The sequence below is a fragment of the Panthera tigris genome, chromosome F2 (genome assembly GCF_018350195.1).
Source record: "Panthera tigris isolate Pti1 chromosome F2, P.tigris_Pti1_mat1.1, whole genome shotgun sequence".
In the NCBI taxonomy this organism is placed as follows: domain Eukaryota; kingdom Metazoa; phylum Chordata; class Mammalia; order Carnivora; family Felidae; genus Panthera; species Panthera tigris.
This window is the reverse complement of record NC_056676.1, coordinates 43,584,472-43,610,353: the sequence shown is the minus strand read 5'-3', so window position 1 is coordinate 43,610,353 and position 25,882 is coordinate 43,584,472. Positions and strand designations below refer to the sequence as shown.

Here is a 25,882-nt window from a genome sequence, read left to right as displayed (position 1 = left end):
CAGAAGTTTTGTTCTGAAAAAGCAACAGCAACTGAAAGGAGGCAGTACTGTCAAGTGATTGAAAAACGCATAGGCTTTGGCACCGGAATGAGCTGGATTCAAATCCTAGCTCAGAAACTGTGCACTGAGTAAAACTGCAAAATCCCTCCATGCCGACAGTCCTTATTTGTACAATGGGGCTGTTACTACCTGCCTGCTAGAGTTTATGAAAGGATCAGAAATAATACACAGCAGTAAAAAGCACAGACTTTGAAGTCAGATGGGTCTGGGTTAGAACTGACTACATCTAATAGCTTAGATAACTTATGCCTCAGGTTTCTTATTTGTAAGATAGGTATAATACCACCTCCTCTGTGCTCTTATGAGGATAAATAAAATAACATGGATAAATATTCTATAAAGTCTTAAAAGTACACCCGATACGTACTTTGTCCCTACAAGATATATGTACATACATTCATACATTATACACACACCCCACCTTGCATAGTGCCTGCCATTTTATAGATATTTAACAAATATCAATTATTGTAATTACTTCTTAACATAAGAAATTTCAGAATGATTATAAACTCTAAACTGTGGTTTTTTCATCTTCCTACACCCGATCTATATATGATTAACCAATCAGAGATGAATGGCAGTTCATCAATTATTCCAACTACAAATATTTCAGGATAATTCAGGGAGTGGAAAAAGGAACAAGCATAAAATGCTCACTAGTAGGAAGAAAATCCAGAAACAAGGAAATATTATAGGGAAGGAGTACAAATCCGTATCAGACATATAAACTATTCACACTTTAAATTTACAATCCTGAAATTGTATGCTTACTTGTTAATACAAGTTATTTCCTATTTATTTTTCTGCCAAAGGCAAAATCAGGCATAAATTTAACTTTTGCCCACAACTATCCTTCATTTTACGCCATCCTACCTGCAGCCATCTTGGCCCTAGACCAATTTTACTGGGTTACGGAGGAGAACTGATCTTGCCAATTCTTCAAAGACACTTTAAAAATTGTAAGCGTTAAGAAAGTGTAGCAACCATTTCATACTATTATTCTGTAGGACTGGAATTGTTGCATTCTGGTTTCTAGAAACCACTTATCTACCTTTCGTTATTTTTTGGTTTGTCTTTCTTGGTTAAAAAGGAGTTATGCATGCACAGGGTTTTAAAAAGGAAGTGGAAGAGCACAAGTATTAAATGTATCGAAAGGACTTAAATGAGAAGTTTCTCTCCCACAGCAGGACAACCCACTGTTAACAATTCCTTTTTACATTCTGCCTAAGTCAAATAAAAAATGGGTCAGTTCTAACACTGAAAACTGAATAAAACCCCAGGAATGTACCATTTATGGGGTATGACAGATTGTCTTATTTGAAAACTTAAGAGTGCACAGAACATTCTCTTTTGTTCAACAAACTCAAAATGTCTAATAAGTAGACAATTATGTCTCCATCAGAAATCTCTTTCACACTTAATACCATCGAACAAGTTGGTAAGCTTTTTATGTCAGAAGTGTACTATTAACAAAGATAATACAATCCTGTTTTCAAATAAGAGGGTGTTACATACCTGCAACCTTACTCCTATAAAAGACACTCAAGTCATAAATAAAACTGTTTTGGTAAAGTGAATATTTAATACTGCCACAGCATGTTTAAAAATATTTGGTGATACATCCTTCCTTTTAAAAGTAAAAAAACAAAACAACTTACTTAAGCCTTTACCACCCATCTGCTATGATAAATTCATATTTTCAGTGGTCCTTAAATGGGGAAGTATACATACAATTTTGTGAAACAGAAAAACATCATTTTTATATGTCACTCTCTTTATTAAGAGACTTGCATGTAATTTCATATGTTCCCAAACTTACCTTTTCATTTTTTTTATCTGTCTCTAAGGGCTGCTTTGCTGTTATACTTCGAGGAGTTCGGACAACTTCCTCGTCAGCCACTTCAACCGTCCGTCCATTCGGCTGCACAGGTAACAAAAAGAATCTTGTTGTCAAACTGCTTGGAGGGTCAAATCAAAGATTTATACTCAAGAAACAGCATATACTACAATCAAATGCTACCCCCTGACCCAACTTTAATAGGTTTCTGTACAGCCATGTTGTAAGACTTGATGTGCTACTATCTCTAATAACTGTGTTTTGTAATATGATAATGAACCTATAAACAAAAGCCTGTACCACAAATAAATTTTCTGATCTCACCCAGGGTATCAGTTCCTCCAACAAAAACTCATGGAATGAAAGCAGGAATATGGGGAACTAAACTGTATTTGCACGCCCACCACCAATTAGTAGCGTAATCTCAAAACGTTTCACTCATTATCTTTTGAGTCTTATTTCCACATATATAAAATTATAGATGTGGTCTATTTAAAAGTCAGTAAACTTTTTCGATAAAGGGACAGGAAATATTTTAGGCTTTGTGGGCCATATCATCTCTGCTGCAACTACAAAACAGTGCAATTTTGTACAAAAGCAGCCACAGATGAATAAATTGAGTGTGGCTGTATTCCAATGAAACTTTATTTGCAAAACACTAGTAGAGGGCCAGATTTGGTCCCTGGTCCATAATCTGTTGGCCTCTCTATTAGATTATCTCTAATGCCTCTCGTAATTCTATTATCTAATGGCTCTATTGTTCTGGGATTAAGAAATTTACCAAGCCAGTGCTACAGCTTAAAAAGGTGACCTCAGCTTCAACACTCCGAAAATAAAAAGATATGAGTAAAATTAAGTTTGTGAATTCCAAGTCTGGGTTTTAATTAGAATCACTAGTTTTGGGGGTTAATCCTCCCCCCTTCCCCCCCCCCCCAAAAAAAACCACATTTCTATGTTCTATCACCAGAAATATATTTAGATTCAAGAGTTTGAAGAATGGAGTCCAGGTATCTGGTATTCTAACCTCTTCTCTCTGGGTCCTACTATTTCTTTTCACTTGCTTATTCTCATACTCCAATAATTCAATGAGTTAGTAAATCAATATACTAGTTTCAGTTGCCTTATTTCCAGTTCTTGCAGAACAGACTTCCACCAGATTACTCATTATAGCAGAACCATACTCCAGAAAACAATAGGATGCTCAAGTTTCTATAATGTGACTTTGCCAGAGTTTGTTCGAAATTATCAGGGATATACAGTTAGAGAAACAGACCATTAATATTCTAAAACCCGATTTGTAGGCTTTTCAAAGATTTATGGCAGAAAAGCCAAAACAAAAGCTGTCTTTTAGCTGACGAAAATCCTAATTAACCCCAATTTAATCTGCTGGCTCTTAAGCAATTTGTTAAACTCAGATGCCAAAACCAGGCCTCCTTGCTCTTGATTTGGTTTTCTTTCTCCTGTGCTGTTGTGTCACTTTCATGCTGCTTCCTCTCACCAGCTTCCCTGTGTATGTACATGTTGGGGGGGGGGGGGGGGGGGGGGGAGTGGTACACAAAGAAGGGTAAGAAAACCCTGAAAGGAATCTGGACTTAGAGCAATAACCACATCAGGAATATAAAACCGTTTAATTCTACTTCCAAGATCAGCATCTCAGTTGTCAGTTCTCGTATGTTAGTTCTTATTATCCTCTTCAGCCAAACCTTTTCTGATTTCCTGTGGTCTGCTTCAGCTTCACCCTCTCTATACAAGCCTTATGCCCCCTGAACGATCTTGCAGCTTCAATTTCAGTTTCCAGTCTCTAACTGGAAGCTCACAGGCTTACATTTCTGAAACTTCACTTAACTAATCCCTTCAGGAAACTTTCCATCACAGTCACTACTACAGCACTTCCATTTTATTCATGTAAATGACTACATGGAGTCATCTTAATTTATTAACTGCTAAAAGGTGAGGAATTAATTGGTCAAAAACTACAAAAAATTCAATGCAATTCCTTTGAGGCCAAACGCAAACACTGGTGATACAGCCTCCCAAATGAAAGATGAAACAATCTCCTTTTGAACAAATATAAACTCTGAAGTCCTCAATCCCGTGAGCTACAGCAGGAACACTGTTTCCATTTCACAGACTCTGAAATGACCGGCAAGCCAGAGGTGGTCCCACACTCCAACCTGTGCCATTTTTACTTCCTTCTTCGTAAGATGAATTTATGCAATTACTGTAACTGTAGCTGTTCCTTCGGTCTATGCAGATTTCTCAATGTTCCACTAACATTTGGGAGTCAGCAACAACCCTTCCTCAAAATGCCAGATAACATGAAACAATACTCCTCCTATCCCAACAGAACTCTTGGGCCCTATGAATAAAGGATACACAATGCCAGCTGTGCCTTTCCTACCCATCAGCAACACTCATCTGTCCTGCCACTAGCTGGTCAAGAAGGCCTTGTCCTGGAAAATCATTAACCACATTTAAATCAGCAAATCCAGAAATGGAGGCATATTACGTAAATCTGCTCACATGAAAGTAACTAAATGTAAGTAAGTAAGTTAATTAATTAAGTAAAGGGGTGCCTAAGTGGCTCAGTCGCTTGAGCCTCCGACTCTCGATTTCAGCTCAGGTCATGATCCCAGGGTTGTGAGACTGAGCCCCAAGTTGGGCTCCACGCTGAGCATGGAGCCTACTTGGGACTGTCTCTCTCCTTCTCTCTCTCCCCGCTCCACCTCTCCCCAACTTGTGCTTCCACTGTCTAAAAAAAAAGGAAAAAGAGAAAAAGAGGAAGAGAAAAAGAAAAAGCAACTAACTGCAAACCAACACTTCAAATTCAACCTGACTGCCAACAGGGTTTTATCTTTTGTATCTTATACAAAAGGTATTATCTTTTCTCATCATGAAGCCTTAATATATACGTTTCCATAGATTAGCAATTATGTGGGCCTCTCATTGTAACCTAGTATAAAATTTTCTGGAAAACTTTGAGGTGTTTCCTTCCAGGGCCAACCAAAGTTAATTTCACATATAGAATATAAGCTATATTTTAAATTAGACAACAACATCCTCCGAATTTGGTGAAAATCAACCAGAAACAGAAAAATGACATAATCATTTCTTAGATGGATGAACTCCTTATAGGCAATGCTATGTCTGCTTTATTATTATACATTCCCCAACTCCTACGCCACATCCTTTTAAAAACGTATTCATGAAAGAACATTGTGAGTGTGTGAGTGTGTGTGTGTGTGCGTGCGTGTGTGTGTGTTGGGAGGGGTGGCGATAAACCAAAATGAAGATACCTAGCTGACAATCAAGAAAATAAAATGCAAAAAGGAGACACACAGCAGGGGAGCAGGGTCTCTTATTGAATAATACCTGATTTTGGAGCATCTGGGTGGCTCAGTCAGTTGAGCTTCTGACTCTTGGTTTCAGTTCAGGGCGTGATCACATTGTCCCTGGGTTCGAGACCCGCATCGAGCTCCACACTGCCAGTGTGGAGCCTGTTTAGGATTCTCTCCCTCTCTGACTCACCTCTCTCTCTCAAAATGAACAAACAAACTTTAAAAAATGCCTGATTTAAAGGAAATATAATTTTCATGTTAGTCAACCCTTAAATTATTAATTTCATAAATGTTTATTAAGTACTTCAGGCACTGGGCTAGGGACCTCAGGAACAAGGACAAATGAAAGGAATTTGCCCTTGAGGAGTTTTGAGGTTCAGAATAAGCAGATATGCTTAATAACGGACATCTACTCCAAAGGAATCTACGTCTAAGATAACCATATGTAAAGTTTAACATTTGACTTCTAAAACGAAACCATTTAGAATCCCATTTTCACTTAGTTATGTGAATTTTATTTCTAGATAGAAAATATAAAAACCATGACTTCAAATTACTTGGAAACACCTTAAGAAACTAGAAGGGCAGCCTACCAACTACCAAAAAAATGGAAGATGAAGAGACCATGGACACTGGAACTGGACAAACCTGGGATTAAGACTCGACTTCTATATTTAATCACTGTGATTATAAGCATTTTCCTTGACTTAACCCTTTATTTCATCATTTGTAAATATAAAGAAAATATGTACTCATACAAGTTTCTTGTTAAAACGACAATAAATGAGAGAACATGGCTATAATGGCTCAAATCCTCATCTCCTTGTCCAGCTTTCAGGTCACAACTAGCAAGCCTACAACCAGCGTTAAGTCCTGGTGGTCAAGAGGGTCAACAGACACTACATGCATCCATCAGGCCCAGTGCTCCAGACACAAATTCTTTTGGGGAGTTAACAGAATACAAATGGTAAGTAAACACAGCCTCTCAGAGGCTAGAAATAGTCCAGGCTTGCTGTCAAAGACAGCAATGTAGTATCTTTCTTTTTTAAAAAACTGCTTATAGTTTCACCATTTTCTAAGAAAAGAAAATTACATCATACTCACTTATGTTCATTCACTTACTATCCAGTAAGTGAACATAAGAGTAATACGTAAAACCCTTAAAACCTTGAGACAAAAACAAGTGAGACACAATCCCTGCCTTCAAGAAGCTCAGAACCTAGCAAAGGAAGAAGACACATATACAACAGCATACATTAAAATACACGACAAAAGGTATACTCTGCCCCTGTCTCCTAACCCCTCCAACCCTACTGGTAAAGGAAAAGAGTATGGGTTTTAAAGGCAAGCTGAAACCAGGGTTGAATTCCCCAATGTGTGTAATCCCGGAGAAGTTACTATTTCACCAGAGTTTCAATTTTCTTAGCTTAAAGTTATTCTGAACATACAGGAGGCATAAGTAGACATATTACACCCATCATAAAAAAAGATCAAGGGCAAAATGTTATGGAAATTCAAGGTGCATCATCTTTAGCTGACAAAGTGAAGACGGCCTGACACATAATTCCCAAGTATCTGCCGTGGGCCAAGCACCTTGCTAGATGCTTTACATGCATCATCTCATTTAGTGAACAAGACCTTGCCTTGGTCAGTATATTTTTAGTTTGAAGAGTTCTGATATAAATTCAAGATAGAACAATTTCTTGCCATTTATTTGAAAGTGTCTTTTTTCTGCCAAATGTGAATATGTCAAATATAAATATACTACAGCTTTAATTATAGTAATTTACTAACTTATTTTTAAATCCAACCCCAATTTTAAACTCTTAATAACTGAGAGTACAATCTTACAAATATGGCCTATGATTCAAATTTGCAAAATCATGCTATATATATCCTGAGCTATTTCCTTTAGTGTAAAGATCCTGTGCCTTCCAAGCAGCTAGCCAAAGACTCAACTCTCTTCAGGGATTCCGAACTATCAACTTGTTAACTGCACCAGGAATCCTCATGCTGTCAGCATGGAGCCCACTTCGGATGCTCTGTGCCCCTCCCCCACTCACGTGCTCACTCTCAGAAATAAACATTAAAAAAAATTAAAAAATAAAATTAAAAAAATACTCTCAAAGCTTTCATAACCTTGAGAAGTAGTACATTAACCAATAATGTCAAAGTGCAAAAGAAACCTCAAGTGTTAAGAGGGTTTATTGCTGCTCTTAATATCTAAGATAAGCATAATTATTAAAGGTCTTCTCTGTTAGGACTTTGGCAGAATACAACGACAAGATGAAAAAGTCCTGTCATTTAACCAAACAGAGCCAAATTTCTGGAGCTTTGGTAAGAGTCACTACAATTTTCAGCACAACCTTTTGATTCTATTTTTTTAATGATTATTTACTTATTTTTGAGAGAGACAGGGAGACAGTGAGCAAGTGAGCAAGGGAAGGGGGGCGGAGAGAGAGAATTCCAAGCAGGCTCCATGCTCGGCGCAGAGCCCAACGTGGGGCTTGAGCTCACGAACCGTGAGATCATGACCTGAGCCGAAATCAAGAGATGGACGCTCAACCGAATGAGCCACTTGGGTGCCCCCAAACTTTTGATTCTAAAAGTAAATTTTGAAAGAAATAAAGAGAGGGGCGCCTGGGTGGCTCAGTGGGTTAAGTGCCCATCAGCTAGTTCACGATCTCCTGGTTTGTGAGTTCAAGCCCCACGTGGGGCCCTGTGCTGACAGCTCAGAACCTGGAGCCTGCGTTGGATTGTGTGTCTCCCTCTCTCTCTGTCCCTCTCCTGCTCGTGCTCTCTTTCTCTCTCTCAAAAATAAATAAACCTTAAAGCAAATTAAAAAAAAAAAAAAAGAAGAGAGCTGTAACTTACTGGGAAAATTGGAATTGTTCTCTGAATGCAATGTAATAGCCTTGAACATGCTATGAAAACCAGAGAGGTACACGGACATAACAGCAGAATTCGTAGGCTACAAATTATCATACCATTTAGCCTCTGAAACTCCTTTGCTCTATGACCTCAAATAAGTTATTATAATCTATAAATCTCAAGATTCCATTTCTGTAAAATCAGCAATGTTTATCTAGAACTCAGGAGTTTTTAATCAAATGATTTTTCTTTTTATACTTATAACATGGGGAATAGTGATTTAAAGGTAAAAAGAAAATCCTGTTTGTAGGTAGCAAGCGATATAATTTACCTTTACTAATACCTGGGATAATACAGCAAAATTACTACTTAGAATAAAAGACATACTTCTTTTTTAATTTTTTTTTTTTTAACGCTTATTTATTTTTGAGACAGAGAGAGACAGAGCATGGATGGGGGAGGGTCAGAGAAAGAGGGAGACACAGAATCTGAAACAGGCTCCAGGCTCTGCACTGTCAGCATAGAGCCCGACGCGGGGCTCGAACTCACGGACGTGAGATCATGACCTGAGCCGAAGTCGGACGCTTAACCAACTGAGCCACCCAGGCACCCCTAAAAGACATACTTCTATTGGAATATCTTAATAGCTAAATTTACTTAGCCAAATAAATTATCCAATTAAACTATGAGGTATCATTATACTTTGTTCAGAACTGAGTTCGACAAATAATCATCAAAGGCACTTTACATGCCAGGCACTGTTTGCCATTGTATATATATCAAGACATACAACCTAGGGGCGCCTGGGTGGCTCAGTTGGTCAAGTGTCTGACTTCTGCTCAGGTCATGATCTGATGATTCATGAGTTCCAGCCCCATGTTGGGCTTTGTGCTGAGAGCTCAGAGCCTGGAGCCTGCTTCGAATTCCGTGTCTCCCTCTCTCTCTGCCCCTCCCTTGCTCGCTAGTGCACATGCGCTCACACTCTCTTGCTCTCTCAAAAATAAACATAAAAAAAAAAAAGACTTACAACCTAGTGGAGGGAAAAGACCTCTGAAAAATAAATGGGTAAGTAATTTACAAACTGTGATAATTATAATAAATACATACAAAAAGTTGACGCAGAAGACAGAAGGGGATGCCTATTTCAACTAGGGTGATCAGTAAATAGTTTTCTAGGAAGATGAGGTTTTTTTTTTTTTTTTTAATGTTTATTGATTTTTGACAGAGAGAGACAGACAGAGCATGAGTGGGGAAGGGGCAGAGAGCGAGGGAGACAAAGAATCCAAAGCAGGCTCCAGGCTCTGTCAGCACATAGCCTCGTGTGGGGCTCAAATTCATGAACACTAAGATCATGACGTGAGCCAAAGTGGGATGCTTAATTGATTGAGCCACCCAGGCATCCCTAGGAAGGTGAGTTTTAAGGTAAGACCTACAGGCTGATTTGAACAGTAGGCAAAAGATTATCCCAGAAGTGCTAATAATAGTTCATGCAAAGGAACTGGGTTGTAAAAGAGTGAAGAACTGAAAAGAGATCACTATAGTCGGAGGTAATAAAGAGAGGAAATGAACTCAAAATCAGCCTAGAAAGAAAAGCAGGTGCTGGGCCACACAGGAAAGAGTTTAGATTTTAAATGCAAAAGCTACTGAAGTGTTGGTTTCAGACAAGTGTTGGCTTTAGGACTGGGGGGCAACGTGCAGAGGTTACTACTCTGTAAGTGAGCTAAGGGGCCAGATAGACATTAGAATGAGAGTAGTCAGACTGAATACACATCTTGGAGATAAAATTGATGGTACCTGCTAACGGATTAGATATGAGGTACGGAAGATACAAGGGGATGAGGAAAAAGGGAAGAATCAAGAACGACTCTTAGATTTTTGGACTGAATAACTGAATGGGTGGCAGTCATTTACCATTTACAAATATGGGGAAGACCAGGAGAGAAAAGGGAATCATGAATTGTTTTGGAGATATTAAAATTTGAGACAAATGTCAGATTTCCAATAGAAGAAATCAAGTATAAACCTAGACATGAGGTTCTGGAGATGAGAGGAATGGTCCAGTTACAGTTACAGACTAATATGAAGTTGATCCCCATTATTCAGGGATTCCATATTGGCAAGTTCACCTGCTCACTAAAATTAATTTCTAATCCCAAAATTAATACCTGAGGTACTCTCCTCATCACTCACAGACATGCACAGGGCTGGGGAAAAAATCTGAATTGCCCTTCAGGTACCTTCCCAGGCAATGTTCAGTTTTGTTTCAGGTATCATAAAAAATATAAAATAAAAATATAAAAGAGAGAGACTAACCCTAGCTGCAGAACTAGGGAAGGCTTCAGAGTAGAGACAGCACCATAGCTGGGCCTTGAAGGATAAGTAGAAATCATAGAGAGAAAGAAAGAAAGGGCTTTTAATAGAACAAAATAGTTTGAATAAGAGACACTAAAGTCTAGCCAATGGTAATGTGTTTGGGATAATAGTTAAGAGATAAATCTAAGATGGGGGTTACATTATAAAGAGGTTTGAGTGCCATGTTGTAGACTGGGTTTTATTCAACATGTGATGAGAAAACTACTGACAAGATGCAAACATGAAAGTCATGGTCAGAGCTGGGCTTTAAAAGATTTAACTGGCATGAGTGGGTAGAAAGGATTGGCAACAAAGAGACTGGAAGCAGGAAAACCAGTTAGGATGGTATTAGTACAGTCTAAGCAAAAGGTAATAAAGTCCAAAAGTAGGGCAGTGGCAATGAAACTGGAACAGAAATAATGACTACGAAAAACGCTGCATACTATTAGAATGATTTATTGGCTATAGAATGACGGACCTTATAAAATTTTAGCCAGAAGAGGCAAACACAGCCATCTTCCACTGTAAAAATAAAAAGGTGGCTCACACGGCTGTTTACCAGGCATGAAGAATGGGAATGAGTGGTATAAATACTTTGGTAGGGCATCTTACTACTTTATGCATTCAGTAATTTTTTACTGAGTACTAAGCACTATGCAAGGTTATACAAGAGCAAACAAGACAAAAACACTACTTATTCAGTGAACTTATAGATATCAACAATTGCATTATGGCAAATCTTTATGAGAAGTCCTACACTAATATAAAAATAACCTTTTCACTAATACAAATTTTCACTGAAGTTGACCCTGGTTATAGGTAGGCTTCTAGTTGAAATTCAAGGCAACAACTGTTAAACACCAGTTAGTTATATGATATCTCACATCCATCTAAATTATGGCTCAGATTAAGTCAAGTTAAAAAATATTTACTGAGTTCCTATTTAATACTTACATTGTACTAGCTGTCATGGGAAAATACATGATTTCCAAAAATGCCAAGAAATAAGCCCATTGAAAAGTGCCACCCCCTTCACTTTTAGTAGGAAAACAAACTGCAATTCATACCCTGAAAGACCTTTGCTAAGAGTATTAGGGGATAAAAATCAAAATGATATAAAGATTTTAAAAAGTGCTAATGTGTTGGTTTAAAAAAGCTAAATACCACCTACTCTATAGATAGAAATAAACTACTAGAAACAAATTTTAAAAATCTGAGTTGCAAAATTTGCAATGATTTAAGAGAGAACTAAAAATAATGGGATAAAAAGATGAAAACAAAACATTTAATATGTAATAACCCTTCACAAAACTAGTTAGTTGGATCAGAGTAAGTATATACTAAAATGTGTATCAGAATGATATAGTAATGAAGAGATAGATTGTAAGATTAAACATGACACCCCTTAGAAATCTCTCCTTTACTATGGATCTTATGGCTCTATGCCAGTGAGTGATTTTTAAACTAATAGCAAGGATTTACCAAGGGAGCTTGTTAAAAATGCAGATTTCCTGGACTCAGTTCCAGAGATTTTTGAATTCTGAATTTATAAGATCTGTGCTGGTGTTCAGGAATCTATAAATTTTAATAAGCATTCAAAGCAACTCCATTGCAAATAGTCAGAGATAACATTTTGAGGAATCCTCCAATGTTTTAACTCAACTAAAATCTTCAATTTATAAACAAGATAAGCTAAACAGAGCAAGGTTAAATGCCTTATTCAAGTTTAGTTCCTGCCAGGCTGACAGAGTTAAGTCTTCCTCTCCTGGGCCTTTCCTGTTTCTTCAGCCTTTTCCACTATCTTGCTCCTACCGACTTTCAAAGCCAGATTCCGTGATAAGGTCTTTCACAGCCTCCTGGGCCCACAATGGGTTTGCACTGTTAATTTTTTTTAGCGTATCCTTTTCCACAACTGGAATAAAATCTCCCTGGGGAGCAACTGAGCTTCTACTTTTGTATCCCCTTCACAATGAGACATGAATATTGTATTCCTTTTTACTGCCTTCAAATTGCAAGCTGTATGCTGCCTTTCTCCAAGTAAATACTTAGCACAGTGCAAAGCACAGGAGTACTACATAAATGGGTGCTTCTATTTCTCAGTCTCATAAAGCAGTGTTTTTCTGTGGGTCATGCCTCCCAGTGAAATGTGAAACCAATTTGATGGGTCACAACTATCATTAAAGAAAAACAAACCGTATGGTTTGATATGTGTGTGTTCTCGATAAGGGGGTGGAAGTTGGGAGGTACTGTAATGGAAAATGTGTTTTTTATTGTAAGTTGCAGTCAAAAAGCTAGAATGCCACAATTTTGTTAATGTTGATAAACTTCTCCAACACCTGTATACCATGAGGTAGGCAAGATATTTTCTCACCCAATCAACACTGAACAATTTGATTAGTCATCCCATTCTTCACTCCCCAAAGCTTAATACTAAGATTTATTTACTCATTCACTGCCCCATTCCTCAACTAAGATGAAAAAGAGGAGTAAGTCCTAAGTCTGATGAGTATTTTTCACAGGAACCTGTTCCTTCTTCAGATAGGTCGTCTGAGTGTTATGATGCATTTCGTATGGACTCCTAGAGCACCTGTCTCTCGACTCAAGTCTACCTGAAATTCTAGATGTCCCAGACAGGGCTTTGAAATGTTCACAACCTGCTTCATCCACACAGGGTTTAGGGTTATTAATGTGCGTGGTTTTTTCAAGATCACTTCTTCGCTTATTTTGGAGCCAGGTTCTCTATATCCACCGTAACATTACTTTCCGGTAACCTCTGCTCAAAAAATGTAATTATATATATTCGAAATCAGTTCTATTTCCTCTTCTAACTTAAGGTAGAATTCATACTGACAAAGTCCTATCCTTTTCTAAGTTGTGTATGTTATCTTAATCAGCAGACTAAATGTGAACACTTACCTAGGCCTAATTATGCACCAACTGTGACCTGTCACTTCTCTAATACTGACTTATTCCACCAATACTCTCATTGCTTTAGTTTGAACTCAAATCCCACTTCCTCCAGGAACTTTCCTAAATTCCTTCAATGGAATTAGTCTCCCACCCTCCAAGCCTCACCTGTCTGTGCTCTATTAGCAATTAATTGATGAATCTGTCTCCTACATTAGTCTCCATGACTGATTCTCACTCCTATGTGTATACCTCCCACCGGGCAACACACATCAGAGTGCATTTCACATGCTACGACTGGGTTACATTTACTTTGTTGCACTGAAAGGTAAGGAGCTTAATTCAGTGTATATAAAAATAGCCTAGCTGTTTCTAATTCTACACACCCTCCACTTGTAAAGTATTATAAAAAAACTCTAAAAGATATAATGGGAGATCCACTGGTGATAAAGAACGTACAAATAAAACGGGAAAGCATGATAAAATGGATGTGATGCTCTCTGCATTTCCACACGTGGTCCGGTAAAACGGTGCCTAAATCTCTTTCAGACAGCACCATTCTGCTCTGTCATTCCCTTTCACTATTTCAAAACCTCGCACACCGCTTAACTTGACTTAGCTCTCCCTCATGGGGCCATGTACCCCGAAGTATATTGGGCAACGACTCCCTCTTGCCTTGCTCCTGTTCAGGCCTCCATTGGCTGCATTCACAAGAGTAAGAGTGGGCAACCATTTCCCTTAAACAGTTTAACTAAAATGGAAGCGCGTCTAGACCTGGGTACCTTTAATCCTCCGTAAACCCCAGATTTTTTAGGTCATCGTATTTCCTCCACCGGCTACCGTCTCAATGTAACTTGAAGTAGACATCTGCCTTCCAGGCGCAGTCTTTCCACAACTTCCCAGCACCACCGTAAGGTCCCATCACTCTCCACACACGCAGCCTACCCGGTAGGCCTCAAGAAGGGTTGGCATGTTATTCCGGCGGTCAAGGTTCCCGAAAATGGCCTGACCTCCCGGCGCTTTTATTTAAACGTACCCCACGCCGCCGTCTAACTTCCTTCCTCGAAACTAGTCTTCCCCACTCGTCCTACACTTCCCGAGTTTCCACGATTCCCCAAGTAACGTGTCCACCGATCACCTCCTCCACCTGGGGAGAGCTCAGTCCCAGCTCTCGACTAACCTCACTCTTTTCCCCTTCCATTCCCCGCTGGGCGGACTGGGACTCGGCCTTCCGCTCGCTCGAGGGTTTCCACGCCGGGCCCTGGCCCCTCTTCTACCGCCGCTCCACCCCTACTCACTTTGGGCTTCTCGGGCAATTTCTTCCGGTTCTTCTTCTTCTGCTCCTCGCTCCTGAGATTCTTCAACAGGGCTACATCGTCGGTGGCCGGGGCCGGCGGGGCCGCCGCCTCCTCCCGCTTGCGGGGCGGGCTCCTCCGCTTTTTTCGGGCGCCGGCACAAGCCGCGGCCCAGCCGTAGCAGAGCAGGAGGAGCAGCAGCAGTCCCAGCGCGCCGGTGCCCACCAGGATCACCCAGCCCGGGTACCGCTTCGGCTCCAGCCCCAGGTCGAGGCCCAGCTCGGTGCGCAGAAAGCCTAGGCCAACCGACAGCATTTCCCGCAGCCGAGCCGAGCCCTCCTCGGCCTGCTGGGCCAGGTCGTCCTGCCAGCTCTGTGCAGCCATCTTCCCTCCGTCAAAGAGACTCTCAGGGTGACGCTGGGGCGCACAGACGCCGTAGAAGAGTCAAGGGAGGCGAGGAAGGGACGGGCCGGACTGCCTCAAGCCGAGCGCATCGCGGCCGCCCCTCGCGCCGGAGCCGGGGATCGGCAGCTGCCGCCGCCAGGAGAGGGGGCTCCCAGTTCCCCCTAGTCAGCCTCACTCCGCCGCCGCCAGGAGGAGGGGGGCGGCGGGAGGGAGTGTCTCCAGTGGCGGCCGCTAAGCGGCGTCTCGGCGCCAGGGCCAGGCCCTGCTGTCGTCCCTTGGCGGAACAATGGCGGCTCCGGCCGCGATCCACGCCGCGCGCGCGGCGGGGGGGGGAGGGGGGCGGGGGAGATGGCCGCGGGTCACGTGGGCAACCTGGGCGGGACGTGGTGTCACGTGGGCGGGGCGGGGCGGGAGCCGTTGGGTCGAGGGCGTGGCTCTCGCGGTTGGTGGTGACCAGTCCTGGCCTAGTGGAGGCTCCGAGCCTGGGGATCGCTGACCTTGGACGGGAGTCTGGGAGGGGTTAACTGCAGGAAGCCTCCGCCGGGTGGCTGGTGCCCCGGAGCTAGGAGACGTGGCGCTTTGAATGGGTCCGGGGGAGGGGCTCTCGAGGAAGTCGGGGATGGGGTGCGGGTAGGGAGGAGTGGGTGAAGAGTGTGGAAGCGGGTAAGGGGGTCTAGGTCAAAGTCGCTCAAGTAGGGTGTAGGTTTTCTACATTCTTTTCCTGGGAGTGGTGTTGGGGTGGAACAAACATTTTCTCCCTGGGTCACACGGCTAGATGCTTCCAGAGTAGGCTTAACTGAGTATGAAGCCGGCACTCCTCTTGCAAGGCCTAGGTTTCATTCACAAACTGGCTATTCCTCTTCAGGGCCAACTAACATACTGCGTGCCTATCATTCGCTAGCCTGGCTCATTCACTGTTGATCTGGGTGTTCCCCAGAAATCAAAACTTGGAAAGCCCGTGGGCGGCACTATTTTCCTAGTAATTTGTAGCTTTAATAAGAAATAACAAGAGAAGCACATTGAACTGTGTTTACGCGTAGAGGTAGCTCCCCCCTTGTGTTTTATTTTAAGCTTTTATACAAGACCACAAAAGGAGTTTGAAAAAATTCTGTGTTTATAATCTGTGTTGACCATCTCTGGGTAGAGTTAGGAAGAAATGAATTGCCTTTTCAGATTTTAATTACAAAGATAATGTTTGCTGGATGCCTTCAGTTTTTTCCTTTTTGCTATATGGAAACTTTAATCATTAAATGATAGCAAACATTTAAGCAGGTGTCTTGACTGGACTAATTACAGTTGACCCTTGAACAACTCGGGGGTTAAGGGCACTGACTCCTGGGCAGTGGAGTATAACTTTTGCCTCCCCCAAAACTTGTAATAGCCTCCTGTTGACTGGAAGCCTTACCAGGAACAGGAACAGTCACCTAACGCATATTTTGTATGTTATATGTATTACATACTATCGTCTTAAATAAGTCTTAAAGTAAGCTAGAGAAAAAAAATGTTAAGAAAATCTTAAGGAAAATACACTTACAGTACTGTGCTGTTTATTTGTTGAAAGAAATGCATGTATAAGTAGACCCAAGCAGTTCAACTTCGTGTTTTTCAAGGGTCAACTGTGCAGACTTTCTCAAAGAATATAAATGGGATAAGATTAATAAGCACCTAATGCCAAAACTGTATTAAGGAGTATTTTGACCTACTTTGCAACAGTATTGTAAATGCATGTTGTGATTAATGGGTGGAAGGGAGTTTTGTAAATAATAATAAAAATAAACCACTCTTGCTAAGCTTTTATAGACTTATAATTAAAGACAGTGTAAATTATAAGGCCTAAAACTTTGAAGATATCATTGGGATCTGCTTTAACTCTACAAGGTTCCAAATTCCATTTATGTTTATGAAGTTAGATTTATAATCCCATTCTTAACATTTTGTTTCCAGAGACGGGAAATGTGATGAATTTCCTAAGAGGTTCCACTGCCCATTCTAGGTTAACACCTGTGGATTTAGGAATTGGACAGATTATACAATAAGAGTAGCAGGATTTCCCTGTTCCTTGGGCAGCCTAGCAAGTACTGATTACGTAAAATCATTTCACCTTGCTTTTTTCTGTGACTGTCCCTAAAAATACCTTTAAAAAAAAACTTTAAAATAAATTTAAAATTTTACTTTGTTTAGTAATACAGATAACATCATTTTCATATATAACTTTATAGTCATTTTTCCAGGTTTTGTAATATATGTATATGTTACCTATGTATATATATGTATATATTATATATATATATGTTTTACACATTTATTTTAAAGTTTATTTATTTGTTTTTGAGAAAGAAAGACAACATAAGTGGGGAAGGGGCAGAGAAAGAGAGGGGACAGAATCTGAAGCAGGCTCCAGGCTCTGAGCTGTCAGCACAAGATGTGGGGCTCGAACCCAAGAACAGTGAGATCAGGACCTGAGCTGAAGTCGGACGCTTAACCACCTGAGCCGCCCAGGTACCCCTCAAGTATTTATATTTTAAAAACATAGATAAGGTTGTACACTATTTACTGTTTTGCACTTAATGTGGTCATGAACATTCATGTCAGTGGATAAAGCCTATCTAAAACCAGAAACACACCTGTAGTTCCACAAAGTTGGGCTTATTGTAGCAGAATGAAGTTTAGGTAAAGTTTAAATGAAGCAATGCTTTGAAAGACTCAAAGCAAAACTGGTTGTGTATAAAGGAGTTATCAGGCCTGACCCAAGTAGACTCAGAATCCTAATTCCTTGGAAATGGCAAAATTAAGATAAATGTGAAATGTTTCTGAAGCCTGAAACGTGGGTTGGAATTAAAACACTGCTTTATCCTTTTTTTTTTTTTTTTAAGTTTATTTTTGGAAGAGAGAGAGAGAGAGCTGGGAGGGGGAGAAAGAGGGAGAGAGAAAGAGAATCCCAACCAGGCCCAATGTCACCAGCGTGGAACCTGATGTGGGGCCCTGAGATCACGACCTGAACCAAAATCTAGAGTCAGTCGCTTAACTGACTGAGCCACCCAGGCACCGCCCCCCCCCCAAAAAAAAACCCCCTGCATTTTCTAAGTGTCAAAGTGACTCATACAGTGGAATACCACTTGGGAGTAAAAAGGAATGAATTATAAATACGTGCAACGACATGGATGAATCTCCACATAATTATGCTGAGTGAAAGAAGCCAGGCAAAAAGAGTACATAGAATATGATTCCATTTATATAAAACTAGGAAATGCAAAGTATAGAGACAGAAAGCAGATAAAATAGTTACTTGCAGGGAGGGGTGGGAGCAAGAAGTAGGAGGGAGCAATTACAAAGGGGTACCAGAAAACCAGGGAGTCATGGATATGTTCATTATCTTTATTGTTGTGATGGTTCTATGATGTTTACATACATACAGGTCAAAACTTATCAAGTTGTATACTTTAAATATTAGAGTTTATGTTGCTACACCTCAAAAAAAAAAACAAAACAGTTCAAGGAAATTTTTAGAAAGTGAACTGCATGGCTCAGGTCCTTACAACAGTGCAATGTCGTTCCAGCCTCACTGAGGGGATTTCTAACAAAATTTTTGCCAATCTACGACTTTAAAAAACAAGGTTTCTCAATACTATATCCTTGATGTTTCTTAACAAAAGCAGTTTTTATAGGCTTACACAATAAATATTCACTTATTCTACTGTCTGGCTCTACTGTAATTTAACGTACTTTATTGTTGGATAGTTAGATTACAGGGGTTTTTGTTTTTGTTTCTTGCCATTGAATGCAGTTCTGGCATGAACTAAATCTTTGTGACTATCCATAATTACTTCTTAAAGATAGAATCCTAGCAGTGTAATTGCCTGAGTCATAGCCCACAAATGTAATCTAACCCTTTTAATTAGGAAGTTTTAAGGGACCTGAAGAAGTTCTACTTAAAGCCTCTCATTTCACTGAAGAAAAAAAAAGAGCTTCAAAGTGTCGTCATACCCTAGAGTCAGAGTAGAAGCCAGCCTTCTCCTTGCCTTTGACCCCTTGGCTGCTCCTCTTTTTCAGTATCCTGTGTGATCAGTTCTTGGGAATAGAGTGTGTATCTGTATGTTCAGGCTGCCATAATAAAATTCCCTAGACGGGGTAGCTAAAACAAAAGATTTATTTTCTCGTGGTTCTGGAAGCTGGAAATCCAGGATCAAGGTGTCAGTATGGTTATTTTCTGGTAAGGGCTCTCTTCCTGGCTTGTAGATGGCCGTTTTCCTACTGTGTTCTCACAAGGTAGATAGAAGACCAGTGAACTCTGGTGTCACATAAGGATACTAATCCTTTTTTTTTATATATGTAAGTATCGTTTTTTAAATTTTTAAATTTTAATTATTTATTATTTTTTAATATAATTTATTGTTGAATTGGTTTACATACAACACCCAGTGCTCATCCCAACAAGTGCCCTCCTCAATGCCCATCACCCACTTTCCCCTCTCCCTCATCCCCCCATCAACCCTCAGTTTGTTCCCTGTATTTAAGAGTCTCTTATGGTTTGCCTCCCTCCCTCTCTGTTACTATCTTTTTTCCCCCTTTCCTTCCCACATGGTCTTCTGTTAAGTTTCTCAAGATCCACACAGGTGAGTGAAACCATATGATATCTGTCTTTCTCTGACTGACTTATTTCACTTAGCACGATACCCTCCAGTTCCATCCACGTTGCTGCAAATGGCATGATTTCATTCTTTCTCATTGCGAAGTAGTATGCCATTGTATATATAAACCACATCTTCCTTATCCATTCACCAGTTGATAGACATTTAGGCTGTTTCCATAATTTGGCTCTTATTGAAAGCACTGCTATAAACATAGGGGTGCGTGTACCCCTATGCACCAGCACTCCTGTATTAAAGATACTGGTCCTTTCAGATCAAAGCCCTACCCTATGACTTCATTTAACCTTAATTATTTCCTTAAAGGCCCTATCTCCAAATACAGTCACACTGGGGGTTAGGGCTTGAACAGATGAATTTGGGGGGCAGGGGAACACAAACCTTCAGTCCATAACTGTGCAGGAAGCTTCCACTCAAGTAGCTTATCTCTGAGGGCTAATGGAAGGAAAATGTTGACTTGGGTCTTCAAAATGTAGTCTGCTGCCGTTGTAAACTCCTGGGCCACAGGATTATACACCAAGAGAGTGATTTTACAGTAAAGCAGGAAACTACAGTTTGAGTGTGCCAAGACTTTGGAACTATGGTCAGGAAAGGGTTATCCTCAGAATAAATTAGTAAGAATTAATAAATAATGAAATTATCTGCAGAAATATCCTAAGCTGAAAGATAATTTATCTTTGCTGAAAGGGCCAGGATATTTCCCATTCTCTTTAAAAGATCAGAAGATATGCTAAGAACCTGCATGGAAGTAAAAACTGGTTGGGGCATGAAGGTAGGGGCCAAGGGAAGAAGAGAAGACTGAATGTGATAATAAAAGCAAAAGTTACTGCAAATTCATTTGGTGGAATGCCATGCCACAATAAACCTAGCAAAGGAGATGTACATTCTGATATCATGTGTATAAAGTTTAAAAGACAGATTTATAAATAAAAATGCAAAACCATGCATGGGAATAATGAACACCAAATTGAGGATAGTGGTTATTTCTAGGGAGAGTGAGACAGAAATGAGACTGGAGTGAGTCCACAGGGGACTGCAAATGTATCTGTCATGTTTTATCTCAAACTGGGTTGTGGGTACAAGCGCCTTCTTATATTATCTCTACTTTTTATATGCCAGAAATACTTTATAATTAAAAATAAGCAACAAAAAGTAAACGACAAAAGCAATAGTTTGTACAGAGGCTAAACAAAATAATGGAGTCCCTCCTTGACTACTCAACTATTGTGTCACTATTATCTTGCGGTGGGGAAAAGGGTATCAGACCATCTTGGCTCAACAGGTGACTGCTAAGGTCATTTAACCCCCTTTGCACTGATTTCATGCTCAGCACACCACACCCATGAGGCATCTCATATAGACTCTACCACATAACAGAGAATGGGTTGAAGAGTTGGCTTAAGTACTCTGATTCTCTTAGCAGTTACATTTATTGGCATAAATCATGCATTCTTGATGAACCAATGTTGCTCCCATGGGGGTACAAATAACTGGTTCTTGGGGAAAAAAATACTTTAAGAAACATAACACACAAATAAAATATACTAGATGCAAAGATATGCAATATATCTGTGGCATTACTAGTTCACAGGGGGTAATTAGGGAAAAAATAACTAAAAAGGCACTTAGCGGGGTGATAATGAAAATATGGTTGAAAAATACTGGTGTAAAGGAAGAAATTGACATTTGGTTTCATCAGTTAGGCTCCCATGTTTTGGGTTAATTAGTCTCCTTGGGTCATTTAGTCATTTCTTCACTGTACTGTTATTAAATTGCAACTCTGATTTAAATGCATATTGTCCTCAGAAATCTCAGAACCTAGTGAGTATAATGGACCCTTTTAAAAATAGCCTTAATGCAAGATAGTATTGCTATAGTAAGTTGATTTGAACATGGGGATTATAGTGGATGCTGTGATGTGCTTCCCAGATGCCCCTTCAATAATGAGGAACTTATCCCCAACTCTGGGAGTATTACTAGAAGGCATCCCTGAGGTAGGTGTCAGACTTTTGGGAAGATTACTGAGGAAAACCTCCTCAGCCAAAGTCATGTCTCCTTCCAGGAATAGCCCACATCGAGTCACCCAATAGCCTGGGAGTATAAAATCTTGGCCGCCTTGTCCTAACTTGGGACTTATTTTATTTTACTTCTTAGAGTTTTTTTTTAAGTTTTAATTTTTATTTTGAGAGAAAGAGCATGTGCTCAGGGGAGGACCAGAGAGAGAGGGGGAGAGAGAATCCCAAGCAGGCTCTGTGCTGATGGCATGGAGCCTGACACAGGGCTGGATCTCACAAACTATGACATCTTGAACTGAGCCCAAATGAAGAGTTGGACACTTAACTGACTGAGCCACCTAGGCGACCTTATCTTATTTTATTTGAGAAAGAAAGAGAGAGAGAGTACAAGCAGGGAAAAGGAACAGAGGGAGAGAGAGAGAGAATCCCAAGCAAACTCCACGCTCAGCCCAGAACACAACACAAGGTTCGATCCCATGACCCTCGGATCATTACCTGAGACAAAATCAAAAGTCTGAGGCTCAACTGTCTGAGCCACCCAAGCACCCCCCTAACACCCCCATAACCCCCCTGGGACAATTTTAAAAGACCATCCCAGCCCCAGAGCACTCTATGGGCTTGGCTGAGGATTGTTAGCACTGTATGATAGCTCAGTTTTCCCTCTGCCCAGTCCTACTTCCTTCCCTCCCTTCTACAGGCACTGTTTCTGAGAGCACTTCCTAATATGCTGATCTATCTCGAAGTCTGCTTCCCAGAGAACACAACCTGTAACAGGGATGATAAGATATATACAAAATATTTGGCATCACTAAGGTGGGAGAGATTATTTCCAGAATTCAGTGATTCATCACTTATATACAGCTTCCAGTGCTTATCACAATAAGTGCCCTCCTTAGTTACCCATCACCTATCTATCCCATCTCCCACCCACCTCCCTCCATCAGCCCATAGTTCGTTCTCTATCATTAAGAGTCTCTTGTGGTTTGTTTCCCTCTCTTCTCTCCCCCCCCTTCCCATATGTACATTTGTCTTGTTTCTTAAATTATACATATGAGTGAAATCATATGGTTTTTTTCTTTCTCTGATTGACTTATTTTGCTGAGTATAATATATTCTAGCTCCATCCATGTCATTATGAATACTTCATGCTTTTTGATGGCTGAGTAATATTCCATTATATATATATATATATATATATATATATATATATATATATATGTATGTATTTTATATAATATATATACCACATCTTTTTTAACCATTTATCAGTTGATGGACATTTGGGCTCTCTCCATAGTTTGGCCATTGTTGATAATGCTGCTATAAACATTGGGGTGCATGTACCCCTTCAAATCTGTATTTTTGTATCCTTTGGGTAAATACCTAATAGTGCAATTCTTGGATTGTAGGGTAGTTCTATTTGCATTTTATTGAGGAACCTCCATACTGTTCTTCAGAGTGGCTGCACCAGTTTGCATTCCCATCAACAGTGCAAGAGAGTTCCCGTTTCTCCTCATCCTCGCCAACACCTGTTGTTTCTTATGTTGTTAATTTTAGTCATTCTGACAGATGTGAGGTGGTATCTCACTGTGGTTTTGATTTGTAGTTCCCTGATGGTGAGTGATGTTGAGAATATTTTCATGTGTCTGTTGGCCATCTGGACATCTTCTTTGGAAAAGTGTCTATTCGTGCCTACTGCCCATTTCTTAACTGGGTTATTTGTTTTTTGGTGTTGAGTTTGATAAGTTCTTTATAAATGTTGGATACTAACCCTTTATCAGATATGTCATTTGCAAATATCTTCTCCCATTCTCTAGTCTGCCTTTAATTTTGTTGATTTTTTCCTTCTGTTTAGGTTAAGTCTTGAAGGATGAGTAGGATGTTGCCAAGAAGAGAAGGAAGGGGGTGGAGATTAATTCTAAGCATGGAGACCAGCAAAAGTAAAGGCTTGGGACATGAGAAAATTTGGTGTATCTGGATTGTGGTGAGCATTTCTGTGACTGGTGATAAAGTCCTTAAGATTTTGGCAAGGGATTGAGGATGATGGAATTTTCAAGAATGATTCCTATGCTTCTCACTTCCAGTTGCACAGATGGTGGTGCCATTCACTGAGATAGGGAATATTGGGAAAGAACTAAGTTTGGCAAGCCAAGATTAGTGGTATGGTTTTATATGCATTGATTTTGAGGAGTACAAAATATCCAGATGAAGATAGGCAGGTGAATACACAGGTGTAGACTCCAAAGCACAGATGAGAATCTGGAGGTGACTCTTGGTTTCTTTGCTCTAATCACATTTTTCATTCCTCAATCACTCGATGATTTCTGCTCTTATAAGCCCCTTGTATTTCTCTTCCTTGGGCTTTCCCTGGTTAATTCCTACTCATTCTTCATATCTCAAGTGAAACATCCTCCCACAGGCTGTGCTCAACCACCAGATCCAGTCACTTCCTCATATTACATATTTTCATAGCACCACAAATTTTCATAGTATTTGTCAAAATTGTAATTTCACATTTATTCACAGAATTATTTTTTCTCTCTCTCTGACTATAATTTCCATGAGAACAAGACCTGTGTATGGCTTTGTTCATCATTATACCCTGTACCTAACATAATGCCAGCACATGTAAATGTTCAGGACATATTTAAAAGAATGGTTGATGTTCATATTAATGGGAATAAAAACCCAATGGCCATTTACACACGAAGATAGGTCCCTAACTGAAGGCACCAGTATTTTGTGGATGAAAGACTCTTAAGATGCTGCCCAGTTATCCTGACTCCTGGTATTCACATCCTTGTGTAATTTCCTCCCCTGGAGCATGGGAGAAACCCATGACTTATTTCTAACCATAGAATATGGCAAAGGGTGATTACATTACATAAGACTGTAGCTGCCGTCTTGCTGGAAAATCCTATTTTCTCGTCTCTTGCTTGTTTGGTAAAGTGAGCTTCCCTGAGGAGAGGCACATGGGGCAAGAAATTTGAGGGTGGCCTCCTACCAGCAGCCAGCAAGAAAGCAAGATGCTCAGTCGGATGATCCAGAAAGAACTAAATCCTGCCAACAACCACATGAATTTGGAAACGGAATCTTCCCTGATAAGACTCCAGTGCTGGCTAACGTCCTTCTGAGGGGCACCAAAGCAGAGCAGCCAGTTAAGCTGTATCCATATTCATGATTCACAGAAACTGTGAGATAATAAATAGGTACTGTTTTTCAGTTGGTAAATTTGTGGGAATATTGTTTTGTAGCAACAGATAACTAATTGTGGGATTTTGGTGCCTAATAGGGGGTGCTGTAATAAATACCTGAAAATGTGGGAGTGGGTTTGAAACCAAACAGTGGTCGAAGGCTGGAAAAATTTTGAGGAGCACAAAAAGGAAAGCCAAATTGTCTTGAACGGTTTGTGAGAAGAAATAATGGACTTTAAATACAGTGCCCAGGAGGCTTAAAAGGACATGAGGAACATGTTTTTGAATATTTTTAATGTTTATTTGTATTTGAGAGAGAGAGAGAGAGACAGAGCACAAGTGGCCGAGGGACAGAGAGAGAGAGGGAGGCACAGAATCAGAAGCAGGCTCCAGGCTCCGAGCTGTTAGCAGAGAGCCACACGCAGGGCTCGAACTCACGAACTGTGAGATCATGACCTGAGCTGAAGTCGGACGCTTAACCGAGTCACCCAGGTGCCCCAGGAACATTTTTTTTTTTTTTTGTAATAGCAGAAAATTTAGCCAGGTGTTTTCTGCAATTATGTGGAAAGCAAGACCTCTAAGTGATGAACGTAGACATGCAATCATGAAAATTTTCAAGCAAAAGTGTTGAAGGTGCCACTGGGTTTCTTCTTGATATTTATAGTAAAATGTAAGAGGAGAGAAATAAGAGAATAACTATTAAGCAAAAGAAGCCAGGACTTGATAATTCTGGAATTTTTTAGCCTCTTCAGATGGGAAAAGATGCTAAAATGGAGGACTGGCTTTTTTTTTTTTTTAATGTTTATTTATTTTTGAGAGAGAGGCAGACTGCAAGTGGGGGAGGGGCAGAGAGAGAGGGAGAGACAGAATCGGAAGCAGGCTCCAAGTTGTCAGCGCAGAGCCCAATGTGGGGCATGAACCCATAACAGTGAGATCATGGCCCAAGCCAAAGTCAGAAG

The 25,882-nt window shown here is 40.3% G+C and overlaps 1 protein-coding gene and 1 long non-coding RNA gene across 6 annotated transcripts in view; one reads left to right on the top strand and one right to left on the bottom strand.

Annotated features, from left to right (window-relative positions):
- MTDH (metadherin) overlaps positions 1 to 15,382 on the bottom strand; it is a 57,149-nt gene extending 41,767 nt beyond the window's left edge. For all 5 annotated transcript variants that reach the window (XM_007073291.3, XM_042973684.1, XM_042973686.1 and 2 more), the window contains exons 1-2: positions 14,667 to 15,382; positions 1,883 to 1,984 (exon numbers count right to left, since the gene is read on the bottom strand). In XM_007073291.3, the coding sequence (XP_007073353.2) occupies positions 1,883 to 1,984; positions 14,667 to 15,047 (483 nt within the window). In that variant the 5' untranslated portion in view covers positions 15,048 to 15,382. The remainder of the gene's footprint in view (positions 1 to 1,882; positions 1,985 to 14,666) is intronic.
- Positions 15,383 to 17,537: 2,155 nt separating this feature from the next.
- LOC122234950 lies at positions 17,538 to 25,251 on the top strand. The gene is made up of 3 exons (XR_006212955.1): positions 17,538 to 17,567; positions 23,585 to 23,713; positions 24,679 to 25,251. It is a non-coding gene; the product is annotated as an uncharacterized LOC122234950 (long non-coding RNA).
- The last annotated feature ends 631 nt before the right edge of the window (positions 25,252 to 25,882 follow it).